The sequence below is a fragment of the Tursiops truncatus genome, chromosome 14 (genome assembly GCF_011762595.2).
Source record: "Tursiops truncatus isolate mTurTru1 chromosome 14, mTurTru1.mat.Y, whole genome shotgun sequence".
In the NCBI taxonomy this organism is placed as follows: domain Eukaryota; kingdom Metazoa; phylum Chordata; class Mammalia; order Artiodactyla; family Delphinidae; genus Tursiops; species Tursiops truncatus.
In genome coordinates, this window is record NC_047047.1 from 47,899,622 (window position 1) to 47,919,171 (window position 19,550).

At 36.6% G+C, this 19,550-nt stretch overlaps 1 protein-coding gene across 1 annotated transcript in view; it reads left to right on the plus strand.

Annotated features, from left to right (window-relative positions):
- The window catches only part of NRXN1 (neurexin 1), a 689,266-nt gene that overhangs the window by 529,074 nt on the left and 140,642 nt on the right, over nt 1-19,550 (plus strand). Inside the window, exons 13-14 of the mRNA XM_073791370.1 lie at nt 17,388-17,477; nt 18,851-19,170. Of these exons, the coding sequence (XP_073647471.1) occupies nt 17,388-17,477; nt 18,851-19,170 (410 nt within the window). The remainder of the gene's footprint in view (nt 1-17,387; nt 17,478-18,850; nt 19,171-19,550) is intronic.

Consider the following 19,550-nt stretch of genomic DNA (forward strand, 5'->3'; position numbering starts at 1 on the left):
CAGCAAGTCCAGAAAAGGACAAAATGTATTATTTAACCAAAATTAAAATGGATATGAGTTTGACACTAATGTAGTACTTCATTAAAATGCAAATCCAAAGTACTCATTTCTAGACTTTTTGGCAATTAGTGGCGAAATACAATCACATCTGCTTAACATCAAAGGTCTGTGAATAAGCCAGCAATATATGATTTTAAATAGTTTTAAATTATCTCTATGTTAATTTGCTAGGGCCACCATAACAAAATACCACAGACTAGGGGGCTTACACAGCAGAAATTTATTTTCTCACAGTTCTGGAGAAGAGAAGTCCGAAGTCACCGTGTCAGCAGGGTTAATTTCTTCTGAAGCCTGTCTCCTCGGGCTGCAGATAGCTGCCTTCTCTCTGAGTTTTCCCATGGTCTTTTCTCTCTGTGTGCATGCCCCTGGTGCCTTTTTGTGTGTCTTCTTCTTATAAGGACACCAGCTAGATTGAATTATGGCCTATTATAAAGGAGTCATTTTAACTTAATCATAACTTTGAAAGCCCTATCTCTGAATACAGGCATATTCTGAGGCACTGGGGGTTAGGGCTTCAACATATGAATTTGGCGGGGGGGGGGGACACAAGTCAGCTCATAACAGTCTGGAAGTGTTTGAAGGGTTCTTGTGTGGAGGATGCCAACAAACCATTGATTTTCACTGAAGTCACTGCAAGTCGCCAGTTGGATTTCAAAGACTTCGGGAAAAAATTTAAATGAAGTGTTAATTAGGCCAGAGTTGTGTGGCCCAATTTGTTTAGCCCTATCCTTGAAAATGACACTATCTAACTATAGATGTGCTGGATTATAAAATGACAGAGAAGAACATGTGAGGGGATCAATTCCAAATGTCCTAACTAATGGCGCATCAGCTTAAACTTTGTTGGACATTTTTATACTTTGCTCTTCTCTCCATTCTGTTCAGTATTTAGGGATCCACTAGAAATCACAGATAGCTGAAGTTTAAAGGGAAGTACTGCTGGCAGTGGAGAAATTCATGGTCTTATTCTAAGTGATACAATGAAACTACTGTACCTACTGCATCCTGTAGGATGTCTGGATTTCAATTGGTGATCTCCACTCAGGCTCGGAGTTACACTTGGGCCACTACCTGGCAGGTTTTCAAGTTTGTTCTTGTCAGATTTCACTGGATGGGAAGTCTCATGAGGATGTTTCCTGAACCAGGAATATCTCCCAAAGTACAGTTCCCCAGATCACAGGTGCTTGAGATACCCGAGAAGAGATTTTACTTAGATAAATATTGGACAAAGGGGTTTGCAAAGAGCAGCCATTGATTTGAAGAAGTCCTTTAGATTCCCTCTTAAAATTGTCCTCTCATCTCTTTAGAGCTAAGCATTTAAAATGAAGAGGAGACAAACCTCTACTCTTTTCAAACGTCATAATGTACTCCCTCCCTCCCTCCCATCCTCTTACCTACTTTTTATAAAATTGAAATCTCCTAAAATCTAACCTATGCCTGCCTTTCTCCTCTTGAAATGGCTGTCAGAGCAGTGACATGCTTCAGTGGGTGGGTAGAAAGAAGCCAGAGGAATGTCTACATGGTGAGAGGGGTGTGTGTCTGTACAGCTGAAAGAAGAAAGAAGACAAGCTTAGAACATTAAACATACCAGAAAAATGTAATGGCTTAATTATAAAGGTCTCTGTAGATGACGACCAAAAATCTTCATAAATTTCCCAAACTATGAGATAGTTTAAAAAAAGAACAGGAAAAAAAAAAAACCCTACCAAGTCAAAGATTTCATACTCTTTAAAGGTATTTGCAGTGTTAGAAACATTGATGATATTTTGTTTTTAATGGCTCTAAAATTAAATCCATCGTAAAAACCCACAGACAGAATGTTTTAACAAGATGGCCTAATGCATGTCTTCTTGATCCTACCTTAAACTTGGGGCCGTCAGTCCTTAGCACTGGAGGTCGCCTTGCAGGCCTTACAGTCCACTGACCTCGTTTTACAGATAATAGGACTGACTTGCTTTAGGCCACAAGGCGTCGGCTTCTGTTTACAGTTTCTGTGGCCCTTCTTTGTCACAAGCATTATGGGGGGAAAAGAAGAGTTTGAGACATTCTAGTTGAAGTGCATCTCTTAGAATCATTAAAATACAGATTAAAATGTCATTTTGAAAATAAAGTTTTCTTACTCCAGGAGCGGCTTTGTCACCATGCTGCTGCACTGAACAGATAGTGGTCCCCTAAATTCTATTTTCCCCCTGGGCAGGTGCCTTTGGCTTTTTCTTTTTGTGTGCCCACCTCAAGCTAATGACCTCCTTTCAGCTGTTCCCACTGGTTTACCCGTAGCCTTGCATAAACCTCTGAGAATGAAGCTGACATTGCTTAGGAAAAAATGCAGTGATTTTGACAAAGCACCTATAGGGTTCAGGACATCACTTATAATAAATCAGCTCCCTGGCTATATTTTGTCCTAGGAAAGAAAAATAGATTTATTTTCTACTCTTTTTCACACCTACCTCAACTACTTTCCTATGCTCATATGGTTGAGAAACAATTTCTGTGATCTCTGTATTTCTAAATATATCATATTAGGCAAATTCTACCAGATAACAGATAATGACACAATCATAATATAATGGCTTATATTTACTGGATGCTTACTCTGTGCCAGGCACTGTGCTAAGAGACTTACATATATTATGTCACTTATTCTTACAAATACTCATCTCACAGATGAGAAAACTGACGCTCAGAGGTGTTAGGCTCCTGGCCCAATGTTACCCAGCTAGTTAATAGTAAAGCCAGGATTTGAACCCAGGAATTAAAGCCCAGTATCTTAACCACCAAGGGTTCTCGTTCCACAATGAATCTGACCACATGAGTACTTTCTTCTAAGAAATAATTGCTGACAGCCAAAACAAAATTTTACTGGAGGAAAGTTATTTTAGGGTTTTTAGTTCAAATGCATAGTGCTTCATTTGTCTACAAAAGAAAAAGCTGGTTGTTTTATGTAAGAGGTTTTACATTTTATGAAACTGAAGAGGCTGGCCTTGATTCAACAGCTGTATCTCAGCCTATCCTTTGCACTTCCAGGGCAGTTAATCGTAAATAATTTGTGTGCAGTTGACAAACCCCATCTTTCTAATTGAAAAAAATCTTCCTGCCTTCCAATTACAAGTAGAGGAGAGAGATTGAAGTCCATTGAAAATGAGGTTAGAATGCAGTAGTAATCAGACTTACTTTTCTTCACTGGAGGATAAGGAACTTTCTCAGTACCATTTACGGGCTATATCAGACGATGTAGGAGACATTTACTTATTTCCTCTTTCATAGACCAGTCTAAATATTAAGAGGAATACACTAAAAGTCAAAGTTGGTATGAGGAGGTAGAAAATCCAGCTGTACCACATATTTCTCTGACTTTCAGAAATCAAGAACTGGGAAAAGAAGTCTTAGAATATATATGAGTTCCTATTGTGGAGAATAAGCCTAAATGTTGATTTAGAAAGGGCTTAAGATTCTCATATCTGGGAAAATGGCAAAATGCCATTTGTAAGGTACTGTGGGTCTGTTCTTGCATTTCATTTTTCTTAGTCTCACAACTGAGTGGTATCCATCAGTGGCCCTGTCTGTTTTTGTAGCTGTTAAACCATTCTTCTGTGTTAAATGCTACACGGCTACCACAAAAGAACTCTTTAATATGCGTGATAACAGAATATGACCTCTAATTTATCAGAGTACGTTCTGTATTTTCTTATCTGCTTGTCCCTGTTGCTTTTCATTTCTCGCTGCTGGTTTTTGATATGATACTTCAGTGTTTTTTGCATTAGGAACCCAACAGCCTAGAAGGCTTAGGGAAGAACCTGTTAATATTACCTACAGGCAATGACATCCAAAGTTCACAAGATTACCTTTATTTCTAATTCTTCTGATGGAACAATATCCAAAATAAAATTTTTGAATGTAAGTAGCTACTAGGAGCACATGCTCTTAGAAATCTTTGTATAAAGGCACACTAGATCTCTTAATGTAGTTCCACATAACAGAGGGACATGAAGGGAGAAATTTCTTAAGCCAGTTAGAAATGCACTTAGCTTCTAATTTCTTCCCCAAAGCACTGTTGAACTCTGCAGTAGACGTGGCTTTCCATGCCCAGCATCACAGCAGTCTCATATGAAGATATTGTTTAACTCGATACAAAGGCCTGCTGTTTCACAGAAGGAGCTGGAGTGGCTTCTGAAGCATAAGTCACGAATATAGCATTACCCTACTTGAGTCCTCTTTCTAGCTGTATAAGTGGGCTGACTGACAGGGCACTTGGGTGTGCCACCCTCTCTTGCTATAACATTGAATTAAGGCACTACATTTAATTTGTAGAAAATGCTTCTTTTTTGTTTAAGAAATGGTGGGAGCAAAATTGGAATACCTATAAATACAGTATCAATAATATTAAATTAAAATTTGAAAAAGATCACTCATGATCCCTCCATCCTAACACAAATATTTTCATTATAGCATATTGCCCTCAAATTCTTGCCAACGAGCATAGTATTTTTTAAATAATTTTTGTATTTTATTTATTTTTTTATACAGCAGGTTCTTATTAGTCATCAATTTTATACACATCAGCGTATACGTGTCAATCCCAATCACCCAATTCATCCCACCACAAACCCCACACCCCGCGGCATTACCCCCTTGGTGTCCATACATTTGTTCTCTATATCTGTGTCTCAACTTCTGCCCTGTAAACCGGTTCATGTGTACCATTTTTCTAGGTTCCACATACATGTGTTAATACACGATATTTGTTTTTATCTTTCTGAATTACTTCACTCTGTATGACAGTCTCTAGATCCATCCACATCTCAACAAAAGAATCAATGTTGTTCCTTTTTATGGCTGAGTAATATTCCATTGTATATATGTACCACAACTTCTTTATCTATTCGTCTGTCGTTGGGCATTTAGGTTGCTTCCATGACCTGGCTATTGTAAATAGTGCTGCAGTGAACGTTGGGGTGCATGTGTCTTTTGGAATTATGGTTTTCTCTGGGTATATGCCCAGTAGTGGGATTGCTGGGTCATATTGTAATTCTATTTTTAGTTTTTTAAGGAACCTCCATACTGTTCTCCATAGTAGCTGTATCAATTTACATTCCCACCAACAGTGCAAGAGGGTTCCCTTTTTTCCACACCCTCTCCAGCATTTGTTGTTTGTAGATTTGTAGAATGATGCCCATTCTAATTGGTGTGAGGTGATACCTCATTGTAGTTTTGATTTGCATTTCTCTAATGATTAGTGATGTTGAGCAGCTTTTCATGTGCTTCTTGGCCACCTGTATGTCTTCTTTGGAGAAATGGCTATTTAGGTCTTCTGCCTATTTTTGGATTGGGTTGTTTGTTTCTTTAGTATTGAGCTGCATGAGCGGTTTATATATTTTGGAGATTAATCCTTTGTCCGTTGATTCGTTTGCAAATATTTTCTCCCATTCTGAGGGTTGTCTTTTCGTCTTGTTTATGGTTTCCTTTGCTGTGCAAAAGCTTTGAAGTTTCATTAGGTCCCATTTGTTTATTTTTGTTTTTATTTCCATTACTCTAGGAGGTGGATCAAAAAAGATCTTGCTGTGATTTATGTCAAAGAGTGTTCTTCCTATGTTTTCCTCTAACAGTTTTATAGTGTCCGGTCTTACATTAAGGTCTCAAATCCATTTTGAGTTTATTTTTGTGCTTGGTGTTAGGGAGTGTTCTAATTTCATTCTTTTACATGTAGCTGTCCAGTTTTCCCAGCACCACTTGTTGAAGACACTGTCTTTTCTCCATTGTATATCCTTGCCTCCTTTGTCATAGATTAGTTGACCATAGGTGCGTGGGTTTATCTCTGGGCTTTCTATCTTGTTCCATTGATCTATATTTCTGTTTTTGTGCCAGTACCATATTGTCTTGATTACTGTAGCTTTGTAGTATAGTCTGAAGTCAGGGAGTCTGATTCCTCCAGCTCCGTTTTTTTCCCTCAAGACTGCTTTGGCTTCAGGATTTTTTGTGTTTCCATACAAATTTTAAGTTTTTTTTATTCTACTTCTGTAAAAAATGCCATTGGTAATTTGATAGGGATTGCATTGAATCTGTAGCTTGCTTTGGGTAGCATAGTCATTTTCACAATATTGATTCTTCCAATCCAAGAACACGGTATATCTCTCCATCTGTTGGCATCATCTTTAATCTCTTTCATCAGTGTCTTATTGTTTTCTGCATACGGGTCTTTTGTCTCCCTAGGTAGGTTTATTCCTAGGTATTTTATTCTTTTTGTTGCAATGGTAAATATGAGTGTTTCCTTAATTTCTCTTTCAGATGTTTCATCATTAGTGTATAGGAATGCAAGAGATTTCTGTGCATTAATTTTGTATCCTGCAACTTTACCAAATTCATTGATTAGCTCTAGTAGTTTTCTGGTGGCATTTTTTGGATTCTCTATGTATAGTCTCATGTCATCTGCAAACAGTGACAGTTTTACTTCTTCTTTTCCAATTTGTATTCCTTTTATTTCTTTTTCTTCTCTGATTGCCATGGCTAGGACTTACAAAACTATGTTGAATAGCAGTGGTGAGAGTAGACATCCTTGTCTTGTTCCTTATCTTAGAGGAAATGCTTTCAGTTTTTCACCATTGAGAATGATGTTTGCTGTGGGGTTGTCGTATATGGCCTTTATTATGTTGAGGTAGGTTCCCTCTAAGCCCACTTTCTGGAGAGTTTTTATCATAAATGGGTGTTGAATTTTGTCAGAACTTTTTTCTGCATCTACTAAGATGGTCATATGGATTTTATTCTTCAGTTTGTTAATATGGTGTATCACATTGTTTGATTTGCTTATATTGAAGAATCCTTGCCTCCCTGGGATAAATCCCACTTGATCATTGTGTATGATCGTTTTAATGTGTTGTTGGATTCTGTTTGCTAGTAGTTTGTTGAGGATTTTTGCATCTATATTCATCAGTGATATTGGTCGGTAATTTTATTTATTTTTTTTGTAGTATCTTTGTCTGGTTTTGGTATCAAGGTGATGATAGCCTCATAGAATGAGTTTGGGAGTGTTCCTTCCTCTGCAATTTTTTGGAAGAGTTTGAGGAGGATGGGTGTTAGCTCTTCTCTAAATGTTTGATAGAATTCACCTGTGAAGCCATCTGGTCCTGGACTTTTGTTTGTTGGAAGATTTTTAATCACAGTTTCAATTTCATTACTTTTGAATGGTCTGTTCATATTTTCTATTTCTTCCTGGTTCAGTCTTGGAAGGTTATACCTTTCTAAGAATTTGTCCATTTCTTCCAGGTTGTCCATTTATTGGCACACAGTTGATTGTAGTAGTCTCAAAGGATGTTTTGTATTTCTGCGGTGTCTGTTGTAATTACTCCTTTTTTATTTCTAAATTTAGGGATTTGAGTCCTCTTCCTCCTTTTCTTGATGAGTCTGTCTAATGGTTTATCAATTTTGTTTATCTTCTCAAAGAATCAGCTTGTAATTTTATTGATCTTTGCTATTGTTTTCTTTGTTTCTATTTCATTTATTTCTTCTCTGATCTTTATGATTTCTTTCCTTCTGCTAATTTTGGGTTTTGTTTGTTCTTCTTTCTCTAGTTCCTCTAGGTGTAAAGTTAGATTGTTTATTTGAGATTTTTCTTGTTTCTTGAGGTAGGCTTGCATAGCTATAAACTTCCCTCGTAGAACTGCTTTTGCTGCATCCCATAGGTTTTGGATCGTCGTGTTTTTATTGTCATTTTTCTCTAGGTATTTTTTGATTTCCTCTTTGATTTCTTCAGTGATCTCCTGGTTATTTAGTAACGTATTGTTTAGCCTCAATGTGTTTGTGTTTTTTACGTTTTTTTCCCTGTAATTGATTTCTAATCTCATGGCATTCTGGTCATAAAAGATGCTTGGTATGATTTCAATTTTCTTAAATTTACTGAGGCTTGATTTGTGACCCAAGATGTGATCTATCCTGGGGAATGTTCCATGCACCTTTGAGAAGTAAGTGTAATCTGCTGTTTGGGGTGGAATTTCCTGTAAATATCAATGAAATCTATCTGGTCTATTATGTCATTTAAAGCCTCTGTCTCCGTATTTATTTTCATTTTGGATGATCTGTCCATTAGTGTAACTGAGGTGTTAAAGCCCCCCAATATTATTTTGTTACTGTCGATTTCCTCTTTTATAGCTGTTAGCAGTTGCCTTATGTATTGAGTTGCTCCTATATTGGGTGCATATATATTTAGAATTGTTATACCTTCTTGGATTGATCCCTTGATCATTATGTACTTGCCTTCCTTGTCTGTTGTAACATTCTTTATTTTAAAGTCTATTTTATCTGATATGAGTATTGCTACTCCAGCTTTCTTTTGATTTCCATTTGCATGGGATATCTTTTTCCATCCCCTCACTTTCAATCTGTATGTGTCCCTAGGTCTGAAGTGGGTCTCTTGTAGACAGCAATATATATGAGTTTTGTTTTTGTATCCATTCAGCAAGCCTGTGTCTTTTGGTTGGAGCATTTCGTCCATTCACGTTTAAGGTACTTATTAATATGTATTTTCCTATGACCATTTTCTTAATTGTTTTGGGGTGTTTTTTTTTGTTTTTTTTTTTTGCGGTACGCGGGCCTCTCACTGCTGTGGCCTCTCCCGTTGCGGAGCACAGGCTCCAGACGTGCAGGCTCAGCGGCCATGGCTCACAGGCCCAGCCACTCCGCGGCATGCGGGATCTTCCCGGACCGGGGCCAAACCCGTGTCCCCTGCATCGGCAGGCGGACTCTCAACCATCTGTGCCACCAGGGAAGCCCCTGGGTTTGTTTTTGTAGGTCCTTTTCTTCTCTTGTGTTTCCCACTTAGAGAAGTTCCTTTAGCATTTGTTGTAGAGCTGGTTTGGTGGTGCTGAATTCTCTTAGCTTCTGCTTGTCTGTAAAGCTTTTGATTTCTCCATCGACTCTGAATGAGATCCTTGCTGGGTAGAGTAATCTTGGTTGTAGGTTCTTCTCTTTCATCACTTGAAGTATATCATGCCACTCCCTTCTGGCTTGTAGAGCTTCTGCTGAGAAATCAGCTGTTAACCTTATGGGGGTTCCCTTGTATGTTATTTGTCATTTTTCCCTTGCTGCTTTCAATAATTTCTCTTTGTCTTTAATTTTTGCCAATTTGATTACTATGTGTCTCGGCGTGTTTCTTCTAGGGTTTATATTGTACGGGACTCTCTGCACTTTCTTGACGTGGGTGGCTATTTTCTTTCCCATGTTAGGGAAGTTCTTAACTATAATCTCTTCAAATATTTTCTCTGGTCCTTTCTCTCTCTCTTCTCCTTCTGAGACCCCTATAATGCGAATGTTGTTGTGTTTAATGTTGTCCCAGAGGTCTCTTAGGCTGTCTTCATTTCTTTTCATTGTTTTTTCTTCTCTCTGTTCCACAGTAGTGAATTCCACCATTCTGTCTTCCAGGTCACTTATCCGTTCTTCTGCCTCAGCTATTCTGCTATTGATTCCTTCTCGTGTAGTTTTCATTGCAGTTATTGTGTTGTTCATCTCTGTTTGTTCTTTAATTCTTCTAGGTTTTTCTTAAGCATTTCTTGCATCTTCTCCATCTTTGCCTCCATTCTTTTTCCAAGGTCCTGGATCATCTTCACTATCATTATTCTGAATCCTTTTTCTGGAAGGTTGCCTATCTCCACTTCATTAGTTGTTTTTCTGGGGTTTTATCTTGTTCCTTCATCTGGTACATAGCCCTCTGCCTTTTCATCTTGTCTGTCTTTCTGTGAATATGGTTTTTATTCCAGAGGCTGCAGGATTGTAGTTCTTCTTGCCTCTACTGTCTGCCCTCTGGTTGGCAACTCACTTCTGAGTGCCAGAGTTCCAGCCCACAGTGGCCAGCAGTTTCTTCAGCTTGGGAATCCCCACTGGATCGTCAGCAGAACCATCAAACTTGACAGTCCAGTGGTTAAGACTCCATGCTTCCACTAAAGGGGGTGCAAGTTCGATACCTGGTGTGGGAACTAAGATCCCACATGCTTTTCGTTGGAGGGTCTCCTACAGAGGTGGGGGGTGGCCTTGGCTCACCGTGGGGACAAGGACACTGGCAGCAGAAGTTCTGGGAAGTACTCCTTGGTGTGAGCCCTCCCAGAGTCTGCCATTAGCCCCACCAAAGAGCATAGTATTTTATTCAATAGTTTTAACATTGTGTGTATTACAAGTTTCACTTTGCATGGCATATGTATTTTAACCATTTTTATTTGTATTTGCAATTAGTTTGAGTCAAAATATATTCTTTTAGAGAATATATTTACTTAAAAAATAGAGGTAGGCGTGTAGAGCTTTATGAAATTAAAGAGAATAATCAACTTTTGGGGTGTTAATATCCACATTACAACACATTTTTATCTGGTTTTTATTTCAATAAAACTTAGACTGCTTGTGATCTAGGTAAAATTCTTTGGGTTCTGCCACACCTTTGTCTGTTCTAATTCAGTGCCCTGTCTGAACTTCTGTGGCAACTACAATTTAAGCAGTGGTTAATTGTATACGTATGCATAGTTATCTATTATCTTGAGCTTCCATTTAACTTTCCTCATTTTGGCCTTTGACTCCCCAGCCAAAATCTAAGCCCTTTAATAATAGTCTCTATGTGATGTATTGATGTATGCCTGAAACAGTACTTTGAGTACACAGTGCTTATGTGTTAACTTCATTGAGTCAGATTGCTTTCCTAATGTATAGCTAAGCTGTAGTAAAGAAACAAAGGATTTGACTGTTGGAACTAGAGAAGGAAGGTGAAATCTTTTGGGTACATGAGATATGTCTAGGAAGAGTAGACATGGATGCATGCCTTGGGCTATCAATGATTGGCATGAGAGCAGAGATAAGAGGTGGGCAAGGAAGAAAAAAAGGCAATATGAAGTCCAAGCAAAATTCACTTTGTGTATTTTCAAATATATATATAGGTATGTATATAAAACAGTGAACAGATGGACCACACATAGTCCTTACTTGCAAGGAACCCATAATCTAGAATCAGTTACATGAAACCATTTCATCACAATTACAGTTACTGCTACTAAGTGTTACAAGGATGCACAATGGAAGGCTCTAGGTTAATTTGGTGGAGGGATCCAGAAAATGCTTTCCTGAGAATCATATAAGCTAATATCAAAAGAAGAAATAAGTTGGCCAGACTCAGATGTCTGTGTCTGTGTGCATGTTGGGATGGGTGGGAGTGTTGAGGTGTACACAGAAATGCAGGAAATTTGCAAAGCACGGTGAATGGCACCTTCGAAGAGGATTAGCTTGGTTGTAGAATTTGAAAGAAGTCCACAGTGACTAGAATTTAAAGAGTTAGAAATAAATGGTTCAAGATGAAACTGGCGAAGTAGGCAGGAGCCAAATGTTTGTTATGTACATATCTTAACGATACAGCAAATCATGTAATACATAGAACAGATATTTTCATTAAAACAGCTATATTTTTTTCACAACTTTGCCCCTTGAGGAGTGTCAATAGTGTTCAAAATCTACTTATTTGGAGCCTTGCCAGCTAAATTAGATATTACTGTATTGTATGGTTTGTACAACAACTATTCGTACAGCATGTAGTTGGAAATAATGTGATAATGCTGCTTTTAAAACTAGAGTAATTTTGCAAAACTTTGTTAAACTTTTACTTTGCTGTATGGGCCTAGGCACAGCCAAATGCCATGTTCTCATTTAAAAACAAAAAGTCTAAAAACAGACTCCTAATCTTCTCTGGAAGTATGTACAGCATTTAAGAACCCTTTTGTGTTTCCTTTCCTAGCCTTAAAAAAGAGGAAACAGGAAACCTTCAGAAGACGCGAGTATCTTTGTTTTCACTTTCAGATTATTCTGAACAAATGTTGGGTTCATAAAGTTGCTTTTCCTTATTGTTTTCCAAGTATATTACTATGTCTTATCAAAACTGCCACTTTTATTTCTGAAGAGAAATTACACATCAGGGGAGATCTGTGAAAATGAGAGGAGAAAAATATGTGTTAGCGAAGTTCATATAGCTTGTCTCTACTGACCAATAGTCATAAAAATATGATTACAATTTTATTTCCCTTTGTTTTCTGAGTACCACCATGAAATTTAACTCCAATTCAAGGATTTGAGTTTTATTACTCCTTGCTGCTTACCTTGATTCTTTGAAATTACTCTTGTTTCCTTGAAGTCTACTGATTTATAAAAAATTAATATACTGTAGTGTGACCAAATATTATCGGTTAGGTGGGCAAGTAAAACTATCCTGAATTCAATCAAAATTGAGGGTGCTACACTTTTAAGTATGAATTATCAGATTTTCCGTCTTATTCTCCACCTGTGGAACCTTGTTCGAAATATCCATTATGTACAGTACCTTATACCCAAATGGCCACACCAATTAGAGCTAGAACCTATCAATTGGTAGTAGTGTTACTAGATGGGTCCTGCTTCTTGTCAAAAATACTGAATCTTGAAACTGATATAATGTTATATATCAATTATATTTAATTTTTAAAAAATTTATTAATTAAAAAAATTACTGAATCCTTCAAAATGAAAAGTAAACCAAATTTTACATACCATTTTATTGTTTGAAAATTACTTCAGCAGAGACATGTATGTTGCTGGTGACATTTTCAGTGGAGGTAACAACAATTTTAACCCACATAAAATTAACTGGAGGAAAAAGAAAGTAAATCAAAAGAAAAACCTCATTCCACTTTTATCGGGGTAAAGGAAGTATGCAACTAAATTATTATCCTTTATTCAGTGAGAAGCTCTGGCTTTATAAACCTAATTCGTGTATTCAGTAGATTATCGTAGTTGATTTGCATGCTTTTTAAAAAGTTGAAACTCTACTTGGACACTTTATAATTCCAAAATGAATTGGTCTTTGACAAGTGGGTCATTACTGCTTTATCCTTACCTCTGATTTAGGATACTTGAAGTTGAAAATAGTTTCTCGCCTTTCATTTGATTTCAGTTTTCAGGTACACTTGCCTTGTTTTTAACCTCTTCTATCTGTATAAGCCTGCAACATTTGACTGTCCAAAGAAAATCCATGTAGTGTTTCTACATCCCAGCATGCTTGGTATCAGATCCCAACACTTTCCAAAGAAAAGTAAAGGTCATCAGAAATTATATTTATCTTTGACCTTTCCCGATCAAATGGGTTGTTTTATGTCCTCTATATTGCATGTAAAATTTTAGAAGCATATCAAAGTAAGGACAGGATTAAATAAAATGAATACAATCATGCAGAGTTATTGGATACGTTATAAATAACATATCACCATGAATTTGTAAAGGAATGAAATGCTTTTAGGGCATTTTCTTAAAATAATGTACTTCATTTATGCCTTTCCATGTGCAGCTTGTTAATGAAAATCATGAAGTAGAGGCAAATTGTGGGCTTATTCCTGGTGAACTTAAACAATCGGAGCTATTTTGTACCCAATACTAAGAGGGGTTTGGGAATCATCTGTTAGGAAGACATTGTCACTCTATTTAGATGTGCCTTTGTTTGTTGATAATGTACTTATATACAATTTTTTTAAAAATTAATTATTTATTTTTGGTTGTGTTGGGTCTTCGTTGCTGTGTGCAGACTTTCTCTAGTTGTGGCGAGCAGAGGCTACTCTTCGTTGCAGTGTGTGGGCTTCTCATTGTGGTGGCTCCTCTTGTTGCAGAGCACAGGCTCTAGGCACTTGGGCTTCAGTAGTTGTGGCACGCAGGCTCAGTAGTTGTGGCTTGTGGACTCTAGAGCTCAGGTTCAGTAGTTGTGGCACCCGGGCTTAGTTGCTCCGTGGCACGTGGGATCTTCCCGGACCAGGGCTCGAGCCCATGTCGCCTGCATTGGCAGGCAGATTCTTAACCACTGCGCCACCAGGGAAGCCCCTATATACAATTTTGTCACAAGAAAAGTCATTAGTTTTATATTCTAGTAGAAAAACAAAGGATTTGGAGAATAAAGTCAACATATACTGAAGTAAGCGCCATCTGATTTCCTATCCATTATGCCAACTAAGAATAAAGTCTGTCCTTGGATTTCAAAATCAAATATTTCAATTAAAAAAATACTCTCGACTAGAAGACATCTGAAATCTGTGGGTTATGGGATTGTATGAGCCCATTTGTGTGGGTATCTGTCTTAAAAATTAGTGTGTCTTTTTATACCTATCTCTGCTGCCCACTCTTATTTTTTTCTTGTTGTTGTTAGATCACCTCTTTGTTATTCATTGGGAATGCAGTGTAGGTTCTCTTTTTAGCTGAGTCTCAAGAATCTTCAGAAACTATTGTTGATTTAAATCATACCATATCGATCATGTTAATTGTTCTGTGAGTGCCAGTTAAAGGTATGAGGGCAAATTGTATGTCTGTATGCATGTGGGTGTACATGTATTCTTGCGTTTTTATGTACTTTTCAAAATCATTCAAAAGGCTTCCATTTCCTCCAGCTATATTATTTAAGACTTTTCTCTCTACTTTCCCTACTAATAATAACTATGTTTATCCGTTTTGTGGCACAGGGCAGTTATTATAAAAAAAATAATGAACTGATTGTACGGATGTTCAAATCAGTGATAATCATTAAAGACATAAAATTATAATTGAAATATTTGATGTTTCCTTTGGAAAGTACAAAGGGAGGCTTAGCTACATGTGATCTATCCTCTGGCACAAGTATTTGCTTTCCTGTGAATGTTTTTAGCCTGTGGAGATGAGATAATGGTGCCACAGAAGCTATCAGAATTTAAAACAAGATTTCCTTTGCTACTTCATTCTACAGATATTTCATAGGAGGTTCTCTGACAGATATTGTGCAAACACTGAGAATACAACAATAAACACTACACATAATACCTGACCTCATGGAATTTCAGAGTTCAGAGAGAAAATATTAATTGAATATGCAATTACAGGGTCAGTGCTTGTTACAAAAGAGCATGTATCAGGTGTCAGGAAAGCATATATTCAGGTGTCCTAATTTAACTTGGGGACATCAGGGAAGACCTCCTGAGGAAATAGTGTTCCTGCCAAGAAGACTCCATTAATGAGTCATGTTTGGCTAAGGAAAGGTGAGGATGGGATGGGATGGGAGTGAGGAAAATCTTGCAAGTAGAGGAGAGTACAAGTGCAAAAGTCCAGAGGTAAAAGGAGGGCTTTAGAAGAATTGAAAGAATTCTCATGAGGATGGAAAGAGGAGAGCAAGACAGTGACAGCCATGAGATGGGGCAGGGGAGGTGGGAAGAGACCAGATCACGGAAGTCATCATAAGCCTCATCAGGTGGTCGAGATTTTATCCTGAAGGCAATGGGAGGGTTATAATAGACAAGCGGCCTGATAGGGTGTTGGCTGACCTGTGGAGAATGGGTGGGATTGCTGTGGAGAGGATGCAGAGATGTCTGTTATTATATTGTAGTAGTAATTGGGCAAGAGGTGATTTGCAGCCTAGATTTGGGCTGTGTCTGAGGAAATAGATCATTTCTGATGATGGGAACACTCTAGCATGAAAAACAGCACAAGGGGCCACATAATTATAAAGTTGTCAGGAGAGGTATAATAGTGTAAATTGGTATGAGTGTTGCTCTACAAACAAGTCCATAGAGCAAAGGATATGTGTTTTTGAAAGTATTTAATTTGCTTATCAAATTATGTGCATAAACATGTTCATTACATAAATCACATAGAAGCCAAAATACATATTCATCAAGAATCATGCTGCCATAAGACAAGTAATACTAAATTTTAGTATCTTTTTCCAAATATATTGATATACGTATACAGGCACACAAAAGAGAACGTAAAATGTACACACTTCTTGAAAACAAAGATAGGCTTGGAATTCATGCTATTTTATCCTTTTAAAAAAATTATCAATATACCAAAAATGTGTTCCCATAGGATAAAATACTATAACATTTTAATAATTTCATACTACAGAGAGCTAGATATCAATGTTTTTATTAAACTATATATTTGGTTCCACTTTGGTATTTACATTTTCAATTAAATACTAATGTATGAAATATTTTCAGTCATATAAAACTTCAAAGGACAAATTGATAAGGTCTAAATGATAGTTCTTTTCTCTTTCTCTAAAAGTGTGTGACTAATATGGTGGGTTTATTGTGGTAAGTATAGTATATGAATAAAACTAGCCTAAGAAAACATTTGTTAATTATTCTAAATCTGAGAAAAATGTATCTTTTATCTTCCCTAGTAAAATGCTCCAGTCTTTTCTTGTGGGCAGTACTACCTACCATTCACCATTTCTTTCACCTCTGAGTCCTCACGTGAGCTATTACCAAAATGTCTTAGTTCAAAACTCCACATTAGTTAATTTTCATAGAATAGAAAAGCTTCTGGCAATATACACGATTGAGTGCTGAGATGGCAGTCTAGATTCTTCCTAAGTGCTTCATAGATCAAGAAAACAGTCATCTATTTGCAAGCATTATTCAAGGTCAATTTAAACTATGTTTTTATCAGATAATTTTTTTATTCAAAGAATCAAGGCTCCCACTTAGTTTAGAGCTATGAATAGGGACCACTGTTGTGGCTTGTATTTGTTCCTGAAGTTATCATGCCTTCTTTAGAATAGTTTAATAAAAAGCAAATATTTGAGCACATAATTTTTTTCAAATGTCATACGCCTCAATCTGTCGAGTTTTAAATGAAACTGAAGGACACTCAAAGTCACTTTTGTCAAAGCCTTTTCCTATCATAACATATTTGATGATGCAAGATGTATTCCCTTGTGATGTCCAAGTGGTTGATAAACCAATTTGTGTGGAATATACAAGAACTATTCAGACTTTGTGGTTTCCTTAAATGAGATGAATAAGAATTTCTCTTTTCTGAATAGGACATAAAGTATGCTAGGCCTATTTTAGATGCTTCAGTGTGCCGAAGATGGTATTAAGTTTGGTGTTCATAAATTACTAATCTGGAATAAGAAGAGATTGAATGTATTTTGAAAACTTAAACCTGTTTCACCTGAACATGTTTAACTAGTTAATAAGAAACATCAAAAAGACAAAACCCTGAGATCAATGTTCATTTTTTTGTAAAGCTATTATTTGCTGTTTAAATTGGTTGTTCGGGTCTGTCTATAACATAAGTTTTAATAACCTAGCTCAAATGCAGATTTCTAATTTTCAATTAACATAGGAATAATTTTGTTTGCTAAAATAAAATAAATGAATGAATGACAAGTCTGAAACATGAAATGTTCTAGGTAGAACTTTTTAAAATTCCAAATTTCAAAAAAATCATGTGGCAACTGTATAGCTCAAGCTTTAAGTATTAACTTTTAACCTTTGACCTTACAGATTTTAACCAATGAAATGTCTCTTTAAACTTTAAAGGAAACAATGATAACGAGCGCCTGGCGATTGCTAGACAGCGAATTCCATATCGACTTGGTCGAGTAGTTGATGAATGGCTACTCGACAAAGGTAAAAAACATTGATTAAAACTTCAAATAAAAAAATAATTTGAACATAACCAAGTAGTACTTCATTGTAACACTAATAAACATAAAAAATAAATTTTCCGTAAAACTAAATTAAAAACAAATTTAAAACAGTAAAATGTAGATAGTAATATTTGCATTCCTTGTATAATAATTTCTATACATTTTTAGACGTACCAGCTGTTTAATAATCTTACCCTGTTAACTTAAGGTTAAAGGGACTGTTAAATATAATCCACTAAATCTATGAAGGTACTCACAGCAAGCATTAACCCAAAATGATAAATCATTTATAGATTATATTACATGTTCCAGCCTCTAAATTATTAACTAAAATATATGTAGTTCTGATATCTTCATTATGGTCCTGAAAAAAACAACAAAAAAAGCAACTCTTGGTTTAAACTCTAGGCATCTTAAATAGTGGGCAATATGGATTGCCAGTCAAAATGAAGTCCCTTTAACGTTTGCAACCTTCTAAGAGCATTTGGGAACAAGCCCTAATTAAAACTGAACTTAAAGTTGTGTGCATGCTTTTTATGAACAGAGAGCAATCTGCTAAAACTGGATACTCAATTTGATGATATTGGTACTGTTGTGCTGAGGATTGCTGTTTGATGGAAATGTGCCATAATTTCTCCATCGGTTTGTGTATCATTGCTGAAGCTGCTTTTTACATCTGAAGCTATATTTTTTTTCATTTTGTTTTGTTTTAATAGACTTGCTGAAAGCCAATCAGAAAAATCTTTTTGGATTTTTTTTTTGTCTCTGACACGCTCAGTGTAAACTATGTGTTTCTTTTCAGTGTATTTGCCGGAAAACAGAATAATTCAAATAACAATGGACTATTGCCTTCAAAAAATACACATTTCTAAAGAAGAGCATATAGATACCTGTGGCCATTATGTGAATTATGAAATTTTTACCATAAATTTAAAATCAGATTTCAGCTGCTATAGATGAGTTTCTACCAGTGGTAATTTTAGAATGACAAATACTTGAAATATTAAATATCTCATTTTTAATTAAACAATTCAGACTTAAGAGACCAACAGTATAAGGTCTTGAGGTAAAAGGGGAAAGGAATCCACTAAAAATTAATTTATAATACATATCTTTGATTGGTCTTTTAGCAAAAGCACTACATTTATAATAAGTTGAGAATTTACAAGTATTTGCCAATGATTATGCATTTCATGGACACCTCATTTATAAGCAATGAATTATGAGTCAAATGCCTCTCTTATAGTTTATTGCTCTCATTATCCACCCCATGAAAGATCTGTTTTATCATCCTTTGTAGAATGTAGAGTTCACAGTCAACATTTTTGCATGTATGTAATATTATTTTTACAGGGCGTCAGCTCACAATCTTCAATAGCCAAGCAACCATAATAATTGGCGGGAAAGAGCAGGGCCAGCCCTTCCAGGGTCAGCTCTCTGGGCTTTACTACAATGGCTTGAAAGTTCTGAATATGGCAGCCGAAAATGATGCCAACATCGCCATAGTGGGAAATGTGAGACTGGTTGGTGAAGTGCCTTCCTCTATGACCACTGAGTCGACAGCCACTGCCATGCAGTCCGAGATGTCCACGTCAATTATGGAGACCACCACGACCCTGGCTACGAGCACAGCCAGAAGAGGAAAGCCCCCTACAAAAGAACCCATTAGCCAGGTGAGTACACAGATTTCATTTCTTCTTTCTGGATCTGTGATTATGAAAGTGGACTTTTCTGCATACGTGGCTTTTCTAGAATGGGATGATTTCTGATCTCAAGCATTGTGGCTTTTTTAAGACTTGCTTAATATAATGAATTCAGTTTGAGGATGAAATGTGTATATGCTGTTGGTTTGTGGTTTGTGAACTTTTATTGATATATACTGCTTTGTGATGGTTTGTGTGTGGTGAGTTGATGGTCTTGATTCAATAACCTTGGTCTAGCCCAAGCTGAGGGGATTGTCTACTAATTACACAGGTCTTTCACTGTTTAAGTTAAATGAACGAGTCAAATAGTGAAGTATCTGAAAGGCCTTGTTCAAGCTCAGCACTTCATC